Consider the following 18,596-nt stretch of genomic DNA (forward strand, 5'->3'; position numbering starts at 1 on the left):
AACTTTGCATGCCCATATTTTTGGTGTTTATGTTGTTATTTTTTTTACGAAATTTTATCAGAGTAATTTAAGGATTGAAAGTTGATTGAAGTGTTAGTAAATTTTTGAGGTATCTTATTTCAAAACGTAGGAACTTTTCTAGTTAGACTGATTTGTTATCATCATTGAATATCTCATAGTTTATTCCCTTTAATGTATCTTTTTCCTCGTTGTTTTGTTGTCTCCTTACAATTGTATTGATTTTTTTGTTTGGTATGTATATAATCTGACTGTGATAAGGCTTTTCGTCTTTTTAGTGTTTTTTTCCTTTTCATTTGACTCTTCTAAATAATTTTGTTGTAAGTTGTGATTATTTTCATGAAGCTTAATTAGAAGAATATGAAATAAAACCTACTCTAAATAAAAGTAATATGTTAACCTATAAAAGATATGTCTATTAACATAGATTTGTTCTCTTCATGTCTCAAGTCATTGCTGAGCATTTGAATTATTTAGGTTAGAATCTTTTTTATTTTTTTAATGTTCGAGAATATTTATTTAAAATGAGTCTAGAATCAAACATTTTGATCTATTTGTACATTCATTGATGAAGCATCCGGAAGGGCCTTCAGCGGTTAAATGACGAATGAATTTCTATAAGGGTAAACAATATAATTTATTATTGTTCCAAATTTATTTTTCTACTTTTATAAGTTTTCGTTAGAGTAACAAATTAATAATAACGAAAGTGGTGAACATTTGACCTCAGAGTAGAATCTCTAAAAAAATTATTTATGTTGTTGCAGTGTACATTTTTTAAAAGTCTTAATTCATTTATAACTCAAATTTATCATAAAAAAATTTCAAATAAATTTATATATAGAAGGAATTATTTTAACCATAAAATTAGAAGATTATATATTTTTCATATACAAAAAATAATAATACATAAAAATAACAATCAATTTTAATAAGATAATTATATCATATAACATATTATATGATAAATTATGTAAAAGATAAAACCAATTAGGTACCAATATATTTTTAATCAATAATTATATATTTACAATTATTAAAATATGTGATAATATCAAATCATTTAATTTCTTTATAAATGTTCTAAAAACCTACAATACTTTACTTTTTTTTTCCTTATAAAAGCGATTATTGGAAGGAAAGTTCAAAAGGCTAGAAAGATAATTATATAAGATATATAATACTTAGATTATGTATGTAGACCCCTTGAATAGGAGAAACTCTTTCAATTGAAGAATAAAATATATATACTGCCTTTTGAAAATAAAATTATATAAAATGAAACAATTACATATATAAAGAATTAATAACAAAATTCATAAACACTTAGAATAATTTTCTTTTCATTTTTAGATTAAAAAATGTTACACTTCTTATTTGGATAAAATATTCTTGACAATTTATCATAGTGTTGTACCCTCTCAAAAACATTTATATTATCAAATGTGCAGAAGAAGATTATTAATGTAGTTCACCACCGCGTGAAGCGTGGATAATTTTACTAGTTGGTAAATATGATAAAATTTTATTTACGTAATTTATTAACAAATTATCAACGAATTACTAACCGATCATTTACCAATGACAAGATTTTGTTGCTAAATTTACCAACCAAATGTAAATGTGTTGGTAAATTAGTGACGAAATGTAACTTGTTGGTAAATTTGCCAACAAATATCCAATGAGTTGAAAATTTTACCGATGAATAAAGATTATAGTTTGTAAACTGCTAACGTAATTAAAATAGTTGTAATACACCAACCGATCATTAATCCATTGTTAAAATTTATTAACATATTATTTTTAGTTGGTTATATTACATATCAATGTTGAATTTAATAGTAACTATTACCGATTTTGATAAAATTTATTGAAAAAATATTAATTACCAGTTGATGTTTGAATAGTTGGTAAAGTTATCGATCGAGAAACTAAATTATTTGATAAATTATCATCTAGTATTGAAATTGAAACATTTGGAAAATAATTAGTTCTATTCTTTCTCAAACTCCTCTTTATTTCTTCAAAAATATCTTTTAAAACACAAAAGTTGACTTTAAAAGATTCTCAAAATTTATAGCTCAAAATAGGGTTCATGCATCGAAAACTCAGTACTCAAAATTCAACGATACTACTCATCTCAAGAATACTCAATTTGTAGGGTTCATGCTCGAATATAAACATGAATGAACCAACTCAAGAATCTCAATGCATAACATATAGCAATTCAATAATTAGGAATAAAATTTAAAAAAGAATCATGAACTCAACATCAACTCATCTCAAGAATATTCAAATCTAAGTGCATAACCTAGATTATTTTATTAATAATTTGAAAATAAATGTACGGTGTGAGAACGAACTAGTCCAACATTTATAGTAGTCTTATATATCTTAAAAGAACAAAGTTCTTGATGAAATCTCGATGAAACTCAAAGAATGCTTGAAAACACTAGCTTTTATCCTGTTGAATGTTTGCTCTAAATCTTTGAAGTGTGAAATAATATAAAACATGTTTTGACACCATTTAGACACTTAAGTACGTGAAAAAGGGTCGGGCATAAGTTTAGAAATGATAACAGAACACTAAACTTCTCTTCTTGAAACTGACGAAAAACCTTCTATGGATCCATATACGGTTCATGGTGCATTCTACGGACCGTAGATTCCATTGGTGGAATCTACATTGATTTTTAAAGCTCAAAATTTTATTTACGTGTCTAAATAACAGCCCGTAGAATGAATCCATGGAATCGGGTCCCAAAATTTGACTCCCAATACTTTTCTGATGACTTTACAAGACGAGTCATTGTTCAACCTATGACTCGTAGCCGTGTTCACAGACTCAAAAAAACTATGAAATAAAAGTCTATGGTTAAGTTGTAACTACCCAAATCGTCATTATTTAGAAAGGGTAAGGAGACACAAAAATTTCGGACACTGTCCCGCTACAACGAGATCGGTGCCGCTACAGCGGCAACTTACCCCACTAAAGAGAGATCAGCGAGGCAGAACCGTAATTTTGAGAAATCCTTATTTATCAATCTTTTTAAATTACCATAATAGGTTGTAAATTACCCTATAAAACTCTAAAAAAATCTTTGTCCTATTGTAAATTACCCTAGAAAACTCTAAAAAAATCCAGAATGGCTAGTGAAGATGTCAGCTTATAATGCAAATTTCTTACTAGAAGGAGTGAGTGATCATTGTCCTGTTGTAATTTCGCTGCTTGATGGACCAAGAAGAGTGAAACCAACTTTTAAATATTGTAATGTGTGTACTAGTCATCCTGAATTTTTGAACATTGTGAAAGAGACATGGGACCAGAATATTGAAGGCTACCAAATGTTTAGAGTTGTGAAGAGACTAAGTATTTGAAGAGAGACTGAGAAATCTAAATAACTAGAATTTCAAAAATATCATTAAAGAAGCTGACGAGGACAAAATTGAACTAGAAAAAGCACAAGAAAAGCTACATCTCCAACCAATGGATAAGACTTTGCATGAACAGGAGAAGAGATTGTACCAGAAGTTCATGAGATCCTCGTACATGGCTGAGATCTACTTACAACAGAGGAGTAAAATTAACTTGGATCAAACTTGGAGACGACAACATAAGATATTTCTTCTTAATGATAAAACACAAGAAGCTAACACAAGCTATTTTGTAGCTGAAAGATAATAATGATGTAATGCAAACTAACCAGAAGGCAATTGCAGATGTCTTTGTGTAGTATTATGAGAACCTGCTAGGCAAAAAGGAAAAGAAAACACAAAGAGCAAGTGGATTATTTTTTAGAAATGGATATGTATTCGATATTGAACAACAAATTCGATAGGTAAAACCATATACAACACAAGAAGTGAAGAAGGCTATGTTTGGTATTGATATCAACAAAAGCCCGGGGTCGGATGATATGGGAGTGAATTCTTTAGAGCAGCATGGATTGTGATTAGTCAAGATGTGACACAAGCAATTCTGAAACTTATGTAGTCGGGGGAGCTCCCAACACAGTTAAACTCCACAGTAATATCCCTCAATCCAAAAGTAGACACACCATTGATGGCAAGTTAATTCAGACCCATCTCATGTTGCAATGTTTTTAACAAGTGCATTTCAAAGATGATCTGTCAGAGAATGAGGGGAGCCATAAAAGTTATTGTGGCAAGTAATCAAACAACGTTTGTTGAAGGAAGATCTTTGATTTATAACGTATTAATTTGTCATGACTTGCTGAGGCATTATAATAGAAAAACTACTCGAAGATGTATGATGAAAATTGATCTATGAAAGGCATATGATATGGTAAGTTGGGACTTTATAGAGGAAACTTTAAAAGGTTATAATATTCCACGAACCTTTGTGAAGTTAGTAATGACATGTGTGACCACTACGAGGTTCACAGTTAAAGTGAATGGAGAAGGCTTTGGATATTTTGAGGGCAAGAGGGGGCTTTGACAAGGGGACCCTATTTCCACTTTGTTATCTATGTTAATTATGGAGTATGTTACGAGGACTCTTAAGAGGATGAGTGATCTGACTTATTTCAAATACCACAGTTATTTGTAGTTTTGATGATTTGACAAACTTAGGGACCTTGTAAAGGTACCATGTTTATTACTTGAGTGTTGAAGATGAAACAAACTCAGGGACCTTGTAGAGGTACCAGGCTCTCATGGTGACGAGCCTGTTGACTGCCAGCTGGAGACGGTACAGAAAGTAGGTGCACACTTCCCGATGGCGTCACAAAGTGAGACTTCTCCAACCAATGACAAAGAGTTTAAGGAAAGTGACTTGTCCATAAAAAATACACTTTCCTAAACATCTTTGGTAGTTTTTGCAACTTGATAAGAAACTTTTCAAGAACTCTTGCAAAGGCTACTACCAAGCAAAGACAGAATTATTCCAAGAACAGTAGAAATCTATGGAGCTTTTAGTGTAACTGTTATTCTCTTGTTCTTATATTGTAAACTATTCCTGAAACAATAAAGGAATCAGTGGGTAGTGTTAAAAGTCTAGGTTGTCCAAGTGGGATAGCTTAGTGGGTAGATTGTTTTCTACTTAGGCTTGTTAAACAATAGAGACTATTGCTTAAACGTGAGATTAAAAACTTCTTATCACATTTGTTGTAATCGTGTTTTACTTTTGCTTTTGAAGATTAGTGAAAACGATTGAAAATACTGTGAGACAGGTCGTGGTTTTACTCCCTTAAGCAAGGAGGTTTCCACGTAAAATCATTGTGTTGATTTTACTGCATTTAACTTTCTGGTTATATTCATTAGTGTAGTAAGGGACCTGGTCCATTATTCTGTTAAGTGAAGGCATATATTCTATCAAGTGGTATTAGAGAAGGAACTCCCTATTTTCTTAACACCAAGGAAGTGATATTTGTTCTAGAATGGCTGCTCCACTTAATCTTGAAGAAGGTCAGTCGTCAACAAGACCTCCCTGTTTCAATGGACATTTTTACAGTTGGTGGAAAGTTAGAATACATGATTACCTCATGGCTGAAGATAGCGAGTTATGGGATATTGTACTTGATGGACCGTTTATTCCGATGATGGAAGAAAAGGATGGAGAGAAAACTAATCTTGTTCCAAAGCCTAGACAGAAATACGACGAAGGTGATAGAAAAAAGATTGAAAAGGGCTACAAAGCAAAAACTCTTCTTGTTTGTTGGATAGGACCTGATTAGTTCAACAGGGTTTCAGCTTGTGAGTCTGTTAAGGAAATTTGGGACTGTTTGAAGACTGCTCATGAAGGAACTGAACAAGTCAAGGAATCAAAGATTGATATGCTTACCTCATGGTATGAAAACTTCAAAATGAAGGAAGGAGAAACAATTCATGACATGTTCACAAAATTGTCTTCCATTAAAAATGAGCTGCGAAGTCTTGGTGAAACTATAAGCATGACCAAACAAGTCAGAAAAGTGCTTCGAATTCTTCCAAAATCTTGGGAAAGCAAGGTTGATGCCATTACAGAAGCCAAAGATTTGAAGGTGCTGACTATGGATGCTTTGATTGGAAATCTGAAGATACATGAGATGAATCGAAATTACGATTTATCAAAGAAGGAAGCCAAAAAGGATAAGTCATTGATGCTGAAGTACAAATCAGATGAAGATTCAAGTGATGATGATATGACATATCTCATCAGCAGATTTCAAAAAATTGTGAGAAAAAACAATGTTTTTAAAAGAGGAACAAATGGTACTTGAAATGCTACTCAAGGTGACACATGCTACAAGTGTGGAAAAGCTGGGAACTTTATCATAGAGTGTCCTCTGCTCAAGAGTGAAACAAGGAACATCAAAAATCAAGAAGTGACAAAGAAAATTTAAGAGACCTGGTACTCGGTAAGAGAGATCGAAGAGCTGCTGCAGATTTGGTGGTCAAAAAGGCTCTTGCTGCATGGGGTGATTCTTCAAGTGATTCAAAAGACCCTGATGAACCAAATGATGTGTCTATGGTGGTTTTACATGAGGAGGAAACCGTTTTCAAAGAAATGTTTGCTCTCATGGCTCATACAGAAAATGAAGAAGAGGACAACCAGGTAACTCTTCTTGATATGAAAAATGACTTGGATAAATATTCTCTTAAAAAATTGAGAACTTTTGCAAAAGTCATGATTGATTCTGTAATTGAGTTAACATCTGAAAGAGACACCATGAATGTTGAACTTGACAGTTTAACTGAAAACAAAGTTAAACTTGAAGAGAAAATTCAAGGATGGTGTCTCTAGAGTTTGATAATTCTGAACTTAAGAACCAGTTGAATCAGATAACTGAAGAAGCTGAAAAGCTAAATGGAATGTCAAATGGTCTACAAGATGAAATTCAAGAAAAATTGAAAAACTCTGAGAAAAACCTTGGTCTGTCGTTGGAAATGAGCAACAAACTAGAAAAGGATATTGACAAACTTAAGGAAGAACTTGAAAATTCTCTTAAGTGGACAAAATCCTCAAAGTTATTGACAAATGCAACAAATCAGAGTAATTTTAATAAGAAAGGACTAGGAAGTTTGAACATCACTCCTCCTTATAATCCTCACAGTAAGTATGTGTTTGTGTCTGACAATCTGCTATGTCTAATTGTGGTAAGAACGGGCATTTGAAGGGAGAGTGTGCTAGCTGGAGAAACTCCTATGAAAGACACTCTAATTATGCTGAAAGGCAAAATTTTCCAAAAGAGAGACCTGGTCCTCCAAAGCATGTTTCAACTCACAGGTTTTCAAAGAAAAAATCTTTCACTGCTCCAATGTCTTTTGTTAGAAATCTCCAAAATCTACCCTACTGGACTAAATACAATCTTATCACTCCTTTGTCTTCCTTCTGGGAACTCAAATTGATATGGGTTTCCAAGCTAAATAAGTGATTCTTGGTGCAGGTGAGTGAGAGGAGCAGCAGTCAATGTTGGTATATGGACAGTGGATGCTCTAAACATATGACTGGTGATGTGAAAAATTTCCTCTCACTCAAGACACTTCAAGGAGGAGGTGTCTCTTTTGGTGATGGAAAGAAGGGGTACATTTTGGGAGTTGGCAAAGTGGGAAGATCTCTTGAAGATTCAATTGACAATGTGTATAATGTGGATAGGTTGAAGTACACTTTGTTGAGCGTGTCTCAAATCTGTGACAAAGGAAATGAAGTCAAATTTACTTCTGAGAAGTGCACTGTGGTGAGTTTAACTACAAAGAAGGTAATTCTCACTGTTCAAAGAAGTAAAAATATGTATGTGGCCAACTTAGAAACGTCTCATGGAGATGACCTGACATGTCTTAGTGCTCAGAATGAGAATGCTAATCTTTGGCATCGTAGGCTGGGGCATGTGAGCTCATCTTTATTGAACAAACTGATTTCTAAGGACCTGGTCCGAGGTCTGCCAAAGCTGAAGTTTGCTGAAAATAAAATCTGTGAAGCCTGTGTTAAAGGAAAACAAATCAGATCATCCTTTAAGCCTAAAAAGCAGGTAACTTCATCAAGAACACTAGAGTTGCTTCACATGGACTTGTGTGGACCTCTGAAGGTTCAAAGCAGAAATGGCAAGAAGCACATTTTGGTGATTATTGATGACTACTCGAGATATACTTGGACAAGATTCTTGAAATCAAAGGCAGACACAGCTGAAGAGTTGGTGGTGTTTTTCAAAATGATTCCAACCAAATTGAATCAAGTCATTTGCAGCATTCGGTCTTATCATGGCACTGAGTTTGAGAACTAAAAACTAGATAAATTCTGCATGGAAAATGGTACGAGCCATAATTTTTCTGCTCAAAGAACTCCTCAACAAAATGGAGTAGTGGAAAGGAAAAACAGAACCTTGGTGAACATTGCCAGAACTATGATTATTGAATCAAATCTCCCTCAAAGTTTCTGGGCTGAGGCTGTTAACACAACACGTCATGTTACCAACAGGTGTCTGATAAGAGCTGTTTTGAATAAGACCCCCTATGAGCTGCTCAACAACAGAAAGCCCATGCTGAGCTATCTTAGAGCATTTGGATGCAGGTGTTTTGTGCTGAACAATGGAAAAGATGATCTGGTAAATTTGATCCTAGGAGTGATGAAGGAGTGTTTGTTGGATATTCTTCATCTAGCAACGCTTACAGAATATTCAACAAACAAACTCAATACATTGAGGAAAGAATTCATGTTGTATTTGATGAAGATGGAAGCTTGAAGAATAATGGATCAAATGATGAAGATGATGTGATGAAGCTGCTCAATTCGAAGAAAATTGAAGGAAGTGAAGCTGATGCAGATTAACAACTGAAAAATGACTGTGATGATCAGAATCATAGTCTACTTGAAGAGGTTGTTGAGGTTGAAAAGGGTGATGAGGTACCTGGTACTACTCAAAATTCCAACCAGAGTACATCAAACTTCCCAGAAAATGAAGTCTCTCTTGATGAAGAAGAACATGCTGACCAGCTCAACCAGTCTTCTCCAAGATCAGGATGGAAACATAGTTCATCACATCCTCTAGATAATCTTATTTCTCCCTTGGATTCTGGAATTCATACTAGATCAAAAATAAGAAATCTAGTTGCATTCTCAGCATTCATATCATTTATTGAGCCCAAGAATGTGAAAGAAGCATTAGGTGATGCAGATTGTATCAACTCTATGCAAGAAGAACTTCATCAGTTTGAAAGAAGCAAGGTATGGTACTCGGTTCCTCGACCTGAAGGCAGAACACTAATAAGAACAAGATGGGTTTTTAGAAACAAGCTTGATGAAAATGGAATGATTACTAGAAATAAATCCAAGTTGGTGGTTCAAGGATACAATCAAGAAGAGGGAATAGACTATGATGAGACTTTTGCACCTATTGCCAAAATGGAGGCTATTAGAATTTTAATAGCTTTTGTTGCATTCATGGGGTTCAAGCTGTATCAAATGGACGTGAAGAGTGCATTTCTGAATGGAGATCTCAAAGAGGAAGTATTTGTCAAACAACCTCCTGGTTTTGAAGATGCTGAGCTACTAGATCATGTGTTCAGATTGAATAAAGCCCTGTATGGTCTAAAGCAGGCTCCAAGAGCATGGTATGAAAGGTTGTCAAAGTTTCTGCGGAAGAATGGTTTCAAAAGAGGAAAAATAGACAATACTTTGTTCTTGTTAAAAAGATAACAAGAATTGCTTATCATTCAAGTGTATGTGGATGACATAATTTTTGGAGCTACTTCAGAACATTTGTGTGAAGAATTCTCAGCATTAATGGGAAAGGAATTTGAAATGAGCATGATGGGTGAACTGACATTCTTCCTTGGTCTTCAAATCAAGCAATCATCAAATGAGATTTCATTTTGTCAGGAGAAGTACATTAAAGAGCTGCTGAAGAAATTCAATATGTTTGACTCTAAATCTATTGATACTCCTATGGGAACAAATTCTAAGCTTCTAGTAGAGGAATCTGATCCTCTTGTGAATCAAACAATGTACAGGGGAATCATTGGATCATTGTTGTATCTTCTCTGCTAGCAGACCTGATATTGTTTATAGTGTTGGAATGTGTGCCAGGTTTCAAGCATGTCCTCGTGATTCACACTTTAAGGCTGCAAAACGTATTCTCAGATACTTGAAGAAAACAGGGGACCTGGTTCTCTTCTATCCAGCAGGTGACACTTTTGACCTGGTTGGTTTCACAGATGCTGATTTTGCTGGTTATCAAGTTGACAGGAAGAGTACCTCTGGAATGACTCATTTCCTTGGATCATCACTCATCTCTTGGGGAACCAAGAAGCAGAACTCTGTGGCTCTTTCAACTGCTGAAGCTGAGTATGTAGCTGCTGCTGCCTGCTGTTCTCAGTTGCTGTGGATCAGACAACACTTAGAAGATTTTGGGATTCACATCAATGCAATTCCTCTTATGTGTGACAATACTAGTGCTGATAGTATGGGAAAGAATCCAGTCCATCATAAGAGAACAAAGCATATTGATGTTAGACATCACTTTTTGAGAGATAATGTTGAGAAGGGAAATATTGTGCTCACATATTGTCCAACGGAGGAGCAAATTGCAGATATCTTCACCAAGGCTCTCAGCAAAGATCAATTTGAGAGAAATCGATTGAAGTTGAGCATGTTGATCTCTAAGTGATGTTCTTAGCTTCCAACAGTTGAACTCCCTTGATGGCTAAAATTGTAGTGCAGGTATACTTTGTGTGAATATTTAAATATCTGAATAAATATCCTTTTTGTACTTTTTGTAGGTATACTTTCAGGAAGGACCTGCTTAGCAAGAGAAATGACTAGAACAACTGGGGAATGAGGTTGTAACTGTGCTATGGTACCTGGTGCCTGTCCAGGTTAGCATTTCTACATTAATTTGAAACTGAAGAATATGACCGTTGATAATGCCACGTGTCAGTCATCGGTCACTGTGACCGTTAGTCCCATCGTTTCTCTCTCAAACGACACATCCAATGACGGACCTGGCACCTTTTCACGCCTTTTAAAAATCCTATTTATTTCTTTTTGAAATCCACATTGTCCTTTAACATTCTTCTTATTTCACGAAGGGTTTAAGCAAAATTTAAAAAGGCAAACTTTGTTTCTTCTTCTTCCTCTCTCTGTTCGAAAAGCCTTTTTCTTGTGCGTCAAACATGTCTTCTCCCTCCTCTTCCTCCAAACAAATGCTAAATGCTCTTAGTGAAATAGAGACACTTGCCTTCTATTCTCCGTCTCCTGTACAGGCTAGACCCAATCCCCCTTCTAGTTCTCAACAAGACACCCCTGACAACCCTTTCTATGCCATAGATCTAAGCAGTTCATGCTTGCCTACTGGACCTGGTCCGTTTCAAGATATGCTGCCTGAAAATCTCTTTGAAGGAGATCTACCCAAGCATAAGGCATCTGAGTCCAATACATTGGCAGCAAGTGAAGAGTTGGTGATTGAGAGTTTAGCTATGATAAGGGAAGAAGCAATGGCGGAGCAAACTGAAGTCTTACAGAGGGACGAGGTAAGAAACACTTAACCCATTTTTGATAAAACTCCTGATATAGAAAGGTACCCTTCTTCCTCCTCCTCTGACTCTGAAAGTGAAGAGGAACCTTTAAAATGGAAGGTTGAGCAAAGAGGCCCCTAGGAGAAGACCTACCACTAGGTCTGCTGCTCAAAAGTTGATGGTTGATGCTTTGAAGGCCAGTGTACGTTCTACTGCTGCAGTTAGAAGTGCCAGAACTTTCAAGGTATCAAATTTCAAAATGCCTGAGACTAATGTGGTTGAGTTGTCTGGTGAGGAAGAGGAAAAGAAAACTAAGAAAAAAAGGTCAGAGAAGAAAAAGGGAAAGGTTTCAAAGAAGGTTGAAAACACAAAGTCGAAAAAGAAGAGTTCTGAGGGAAAAAGGAAGAGGTCACAGGGAACTGGTACCCAAGCCAGGAGAGATGAGAGTGTCAATATGCAGGAAGTTTTTGACAGCCTGAGAAAGCAAGCCGTCTTGGCAGGAAGAATTTTTTATATGGGAATCATAACTCTTCCCGGCATGGACTCTCTTCACGATATGGTAGAGATCCAATCTTGGCTACACTTGTTCAACAGAAAATCCCCCATCCTCCATGAAGAAGAAGTTCGCAAATTTTACTATAATGCTCAATTCAAGCATGATGGGAGCATCCTCACACGGGTTAATGACATTGCTATACATCTAGATGAGGGTGTGTTGAGCAAAATTCTCAGGGTGCCTAGAGAAGGGACCCGGTCTGTGCTGCGCAGAACTTGCTCTTCTGAGTTTTCTTCTGTGATTTCTAAGGCACCTACAACCAAGGTTGTTGCGATTTATAAGAAAATCATGAAGAGTGAGTACCAGTTGGTCTTTGAGTTCATCAACAAAGTTCTCCTTCATCAACAAAGTTCTCCTTCCTCGCACTGAAAAGAGGATAGTAGCAACTGCTGCTGACTTATTTGTAATGGAGATGTTGTGTAGCTACGAAGCCTTGAATCTCCCAGGTCTAATGCTTGAGCATATCTACAAAACCGTCATCGAGAGGAAAGATGTTCATGGAATGGGCTACGGATACTTCCTCACAGAAGTATTTAAACATTTTTAAATTCCTCTCATTGTTGGAAAGGTTGGGACGGTTAAACAGACTATCTCTGAGAGTACCTTGGTTGAGTGCGAGTGCATTGAAGGAAGAGGCTATCCAAAGAGCAAGATGGTTCAACTTATTAAAGATCAGGTTCATCTTAAGCACAAAGTTGAGGAGCTCACTGTGCACTTGAGTGGTAAAGAGGCCGAGATCGCTATACTCAAAGCAGAACTGCTTACTGCATAGCATGAGGGACTTGGTTCTTCAGTGGTACAAGCTCTGGAGAGAGAGAATGCAGAGTTGAAGGCAAAGATTACTGCATTGCAGGAAAAGGCTATTAGAGATAATGATGCTGCCAATGCAAGACTCGCTCTCATCATCCAGTCCCTGTCTCATCCCCCCTAGCCTGTTAAACAACCCTCTCTTGCGTTGATTTTTTTTGTGGCTTATCTTTGTGTTGATGGATATTCAGTTTGATTTTAATCTTTTAATGTTATGATGGCATGCTGGTTAACTTATTCCTCTGTTGTTCTATTTATCCTCTTTTGTGAATGCTTTTCCCTTACTGATTGTTTGCTCTTTAGCTTTGATCTTGTTTAGTATTTTTGTTGACATCACTGGTTTACTGCATATCTTTTTTATGATGCCAAAAGGGGGAAGTAAAACTGTAAGTAGCTAAATGATTATTCTTGGGGGAATACAGTGAGGGGGAATATACATGTGGGGGAATACAGTGAGGGGGAATATAGAAGGGGGGAACAAAGTTGGAGAAGATCTTAGATCATTGTTTGTCATCATCAAAAAGGGGGAAAATGTTATTTGTAGTTTTGATAATTTGACAAAGTTAGGGACCTTGTAAAGGTACCAGGTTTCTTACTTGAGTGTTGAAGATGAAACAAACCCAGGGACCTTGTAGAGGTACCAGGCTCTCATGGTGACGAGTCTGTTGACTGCCAGCTGGAGACGGTACAGAAAGTAGGTGCACACTTCCCGATGGTGTCAGAAAGTGAGACTTCTCCAACCAATGACAAAGAGTTTAAGGAAAGTGACTTGTCCATATAAAAAACACTTTCCTAACCATCTTTTTTTTTGAAACTTGATAAGAAACTTTCCAAGAACTCTTGCAAAGGCTACTACCAAGCAAAGACAAAATTATTCCAAGAACAGCAGAAATCTTTGGAGCTTTTAGTGTAACTATTTAGGAATATATTCTCTTGTTCTTATATTGTAAACTATTCCTGAAACTAAAAAGGAATCAGTGGGTAGTGTTAAAAGTCTAGGTTGTCCAAGTGGGATAGCTTAGTGGGTAGATTGTTTTTTACTTAGGCTTTTTAAGCAATAGAGACTATTGCTTAAACGTGAGACTAAAAACTTCTTCTTACATTTGTTGTAATCCTGTTTTACTTTTGCTTTTGAAGATTAGTGAAAACGATTGAAAATCCTGTGAGACATGTTGTGGTTTTAGTTCCTTAAGCAAGGAGGTTTCCACGTAAAATCATTGTGTTGATTTTACTGCATTTAACTTTCTTGTTATATTCATTAGTGTAGTAAGGGACCTGGTCCATTATTCTGTTAAGTGAAGGCATATATTCTATGAACCACCCGATGTGCAAAGCAACGAAATGCACACACTTAATATTTGCAGATGATTTAATAGTGTTCTGCAAAGGAGACATAAAATATATTAAAAGGGTGATGGAGGCTTTGAAACATTTTAGTGTTGTGACTGGCTTGGAAGCAAATTTGTAGAAATATAACATATTTCTTGTTGGAATGACTGAGGAAGAAAATTTGAGAATTTTGTATAGTACAAGGTTCTCAATGATGTACTACCTATACGGTATCTGGAATTGTCACTATCCTCAAAAAATGGAAAAGGTGGATTGTTACCAATTGGTGGAAAAGATTATAAAGAGAATTACATTAGGTTATTCGAGGCAGTTGTCATATGCCGGGAGACTACACATAGTTAATGTTGTTTTGTCCCACAAAGTGTGTTGTAGGAAGTAGAAATGAAATGCAGAGAGTTCTTGTGGGGAAGATCGGAAGGGCACAAGAAAATAGGTATGTTTTACCAAAAAAGTATGGAGGATTAAATATCAAGAGGTGCAAATTATGGAATATAACTGCTGTCGGGAAGCTTTTATGGTAGTTGGCAAGTAAGAAAGATGTATTATGGGTCAAGTGGGTACATGAGATCTATATGAAGGATACCGATAACATTGGAGAGCACATACCATTTCGAAATTGTAGTTGGTATTGGAAGAAACTAAATGTTTTGAAGACATAAATGCTCCCATGGTATCAAGGGGAACAATATGTTTTGACATCAAATGACGTATACTCAATGACAAGTAGCTACCAAGACATGCTAGGTGTGCTATATAAATGCCCAAAGGCAGACTTACTTTGGAGCTCTATATATTATGTAGCCTAGACAAAGGCTTATCTTATGGATTGCATACCAAGGAACATTGCTCACTAAAATATAGACTAAAACATATGCATATACAAGTTGAAGATGTAGCATGTGGTTTGTGTGAGCAAGAGAGTGATGAAATACATTAAAATTTGTTTACTGATTATCATTGGGGGAATGCAGTGAGGAAGGAGTTGGATAACTGGATGGGTGTGACAATGCTAAGAGGCACAATTCAATAAATATTGGCATGGATTAAAACAAGATGTTGGAAGCAATTGAAGAAGGAAGCAGTAGCTGCGATGTATGGAGCAACAATTTATTATACCTGGCAAGCGAGGAATTGGAGGCAGTTTAGGCAGAAATATGTAAAAACAAATTTTAATATCGCACAAATAAAGGAGTTATTAGTTAGATTAGAAAGAGTAAAAGAGTCTAGAAAAGCAAGAAAGTGTCAGGATTTAAGACATAGGATGTGCGGTAGATAGTTAATAGCTAGATGCTATAATTTTGTTTAGTTTTCAAAATTGTAATACTTTGTTTTTCGTATAGTAATATTCACAGTTTATTGCCAAAAATAAAATGAAAATGAAAATATAACGATAAAGAACTCGAAGCTTAACGTGAAAAAACCCTTCAAACTGGCCTTGCAAAGAAAATGACTAGAACAACTGGGGAATATGGATGTAACTGTGCTATGGTACCTGGTGCCTGTCCAGGTTAGCATTTATACATTAATTTGAAACTGAAAATTATGACCGTTGATAATGCCACGTGTCAGTCATCGGTCAGTCTGATCGTTAGTCCCATCGCTTCTCTCTCAAGCGACACATCCAATCACGAACCTGGCACCTTTTCATGCCCTTTAAAAACCCTCATTACTTCTTTTTGAAATCCACATCCGTCCTTTAACATTATTTCTGTTTCAAGAAGGGTTTAAGAAAAAATTAAAAAGGCAAACTTTGTTTCTTCTTCTTCTTCTCTCTGTTCGAAAAGCCATTTTTCTTTATTTGTCAAACATGTCTTCTCCTTCTTCTACCTCTAAACAGATGCTAAATGCTCTTAGCGAAATAGAGTCACTTGCTTTCTACTCTCCGTCTACTGTAAAGTCCAGATCCAATGCCCCTTCTAGTTCTCAGCAAGACACACCTGACAATCCATTCTATGCCATAGATCTAAACAACACATGCTTGCCTACTGGACCTGGTCCATTGCAAGAAATGCTGCCTGATAATTTCTTTGAAGGAGATCTGCCCAAGCATAAGGCATCTGAGTCTAATATATTGGCAACAAGTGGTATCAGAGCAGGTGCTCTCTATCTGGTTAACACCAAGAGAGAAGTTCCTGTGAGAAATGGAGTCACTACTGAATAAGCAAAGAAATCAGTCTCCTACAAGACCTCCTCTGTTTGATAGTAAACTCTATAAATATTGGAAGATTCGGATGAGAGACTATCATATGGCTGAGGACAGTGAAGTAAGGGATGTCATATGTAAAGGTCCTTATGTGACAACTATGGAGGTTAAAGATGGAGAGGTCACAAGAGTCATTCCCAAAACTAGAAAACAATATAATGACTCTGACAGACTATTAGTCCAGAAAAATCATAAAGCAAGGAAGCTATTGATGTGTGGCCTTAGTATAAATGAATACGATCTGATTTCATCTTGTGAATCAGCCAAGGAAATTTGGGATCTGTTAAAGACAACTTATGAGGGCATTGAGGAAATAAGGAAATCTAAGCTAGATCTCTTTTCTACTCAGTTTGAAGATTTCACCTTGAATGATGGTGAACTCATTCATGAAGTGCGCACCAGATTCTCCAACATCACAGATGAGCTCATGTTTCTTGAAGAACCTGTTCCTATTGTCAAGCAAGTCTCTAAGATACTAGAAATTCTTCCTAGATCTTGGACAAATGATTTTGTAACTGGAAATGAGACAAGAGAACCTGATGTAATGACGATGCATACACTATTTGAGCATCTTCAAGTTCAGGAGATGCACAGAAAAAATGAGGGGCTCTTTCTCAAGGTCAAAGACAAGAAGACTGATCTGGTTGATGAGGCCGATCCTAAGAAAGAAAATAATGACAAGGCTACCAGCTCAAGTGAAGTGTGTGGCATGAGTTATCTGTCTGGTCACTCCATTGGAAACTTTTCTGTGCACAAAGCTGGCCACATGACATTTGTCACATCTGCAGAAGGTAAAGACAAAGAGGGGGACCTAGTCCATCCCAAGATAAGCAGAAGAGAAGTCTTCTTTGGGGCAGTAAAAAGAGAAATGGCTGCATGGGAAAAATCCTTAAGTGATTCAGATGATTCTGAAAAAATAGATAATGTTTTCATGGCAAAGTCAGACGAGGAAGATTCTGATGAAAATGTAACTCTATCTTATTTCAAGAAAAACTTGAATACCTTTTTTTCTTAGTAAGTTGAGAAAGTTGGTTGTTGTATTACTTGATTTGATAAGTGAGATGACAGATGAGAAGGATCTCATAAACAACAGCCTAGACATCTTTCAAGATGGAAAAATTGTTTTAGTTGCCCAAATATCTAATATTGAAAGTCAAATGGTTGTTCTAGAAGCAAAAAATCTAGAACTAAAGGAAAAGATAAAAGGGGCGATTACTACAATTTTTAAAGAAAAAAATGAGGCTAGCAGATTGCAGCTGGAGCTTTAGAATAGGCTGCACACTGCTGAAATGAAGACCGAAATTGCATTAGAAAGAAATTTTGAGTTAGAGAAGGACCTGGTCCGTGTAAAAGAGGAACTGGAAAAATCTCTCAAATGGACAAATTCCTCTAAGATTCTTACAAATCTGATCGGTCAAGACAACAACAGTAGAAGAGGGTTAGGCTGTGACAAGATGAAATCCTCCTACAATCCTCGAAGAAAAAAATGTTCCTGATTCTGATAATCTGTTGTCTGAGAATTGTGGTCGAGATGGAAATCTTAAGGAAGATTGTCCAATTTTTGAAAAATTTGAAAGAAGTTCGTCAAATTATTCCAAAAAGCGGAAAAAAGCTAAAGAAAGGCATGTGAAGTTTGCCCGATCTGAAAATAATCAAGAAAAGAAAGAACGGGAACCTGGTCTTCATGCTAAATTTGTCAAATCCGACAGTAATGTGGAAACGGAGCGCAAGGGACCTGGTCCTCCCTATTATTTTAGCAAGAACACTTTGCCCCATTGGACAGGAAGGTTTCTTGTTAAGCCTTTTGACAGTTATTGGGAACTCTATTTTAAGTGGGTTCCTAAGTCTAACAAGTAATTCTGGTGCAGAAGAGAGGAAGCACTCAGTGTTTGTTTATAAATAGAAGATGCTCAAAACACATGACTAAGAAGGTTACAAAACTTTCTCTCTCTCAAGACACTTCAAGGTGGAGGTGTCTCTTTTGGCGAATGCCAAGAAACGCTACATTATTGGTGTAGATTTGTGATGAATGAAATGAAGCTAAGCTCTTATCAGATAACTGTTTTGTCACAAACTTGCTCTCTCGGACGATGATTTTGATAGAAAAGAGATGTAAGAACATGGATATTGCTGATCTGTTTACTACTCATTGTGATAGTCTCACTGAACTTAATGCTCAAGGTATGAATGCTGAGGTATGATTAAGGAGAC

At 36.1% G+C, this 18,596-nt stretch overlaps 2 protein-coding genes across 2 annotated transcripts; both read left to right on the forward strand.

Annotated features, from left to right (window-relative positions):
- Positions 1 to 5,417: 5,417 nt before the first annotated feature.
- On the forward strand, positions 5,418 to 8,240 carry LOC138337297 (uncharacterized). The gene is made up of 6 exons (XM_069287202.1): positions 5,418 to 5,643; positions 5,731 to 6,194; positions 6,326 to 6,574; positions 6,802 to 7,116; positions 7,407 to 7,435; positions 7,616 to 8,240. The coding sequence occupies exons 1-6, from the start codon at positions 5,418 to 5,420 to the stop codon at positions 8,238 to 8,240; spliced, it is 1,908 nt and encodes a 635-aa protein (XP_069143303.1).
- Positions 8,241 to 16,428: 8,188 nt separating this feature from the next.
- LOC104648280 (uncharacterized) lies at positions 16,429 to 18,242 on the forward strand. The gene is made up of 2 exons (XM_010325213.1): positions 16,429 to 17,352; positions 17,904 to 18,242. The coding sequence occupies exons 1-2, from the start codon at positions 16,429 to 16,431 to the stop codon at positions 18,240 to 18,242; spliced, it is 1,263 nt and encodes a 420-aa protein (XP_010323515.1).
- Positions 18,243 to 18,596: the final 354 nt, after the last annotated feature.

The sequence above is a fragment of the Solanum lycopersicum genome, chromosome 7 (assembly GCF_036512215.1).
Source record: "Solanum lycopersicum chromosome 7, SLM_r2.1".
Lineage (NCBI taxonomy): Eukaryota > Viridiplantae > Streptophyta > Magnoliopsida > Solanales > Solanaceae > Solanum > Solanum lycopersicum.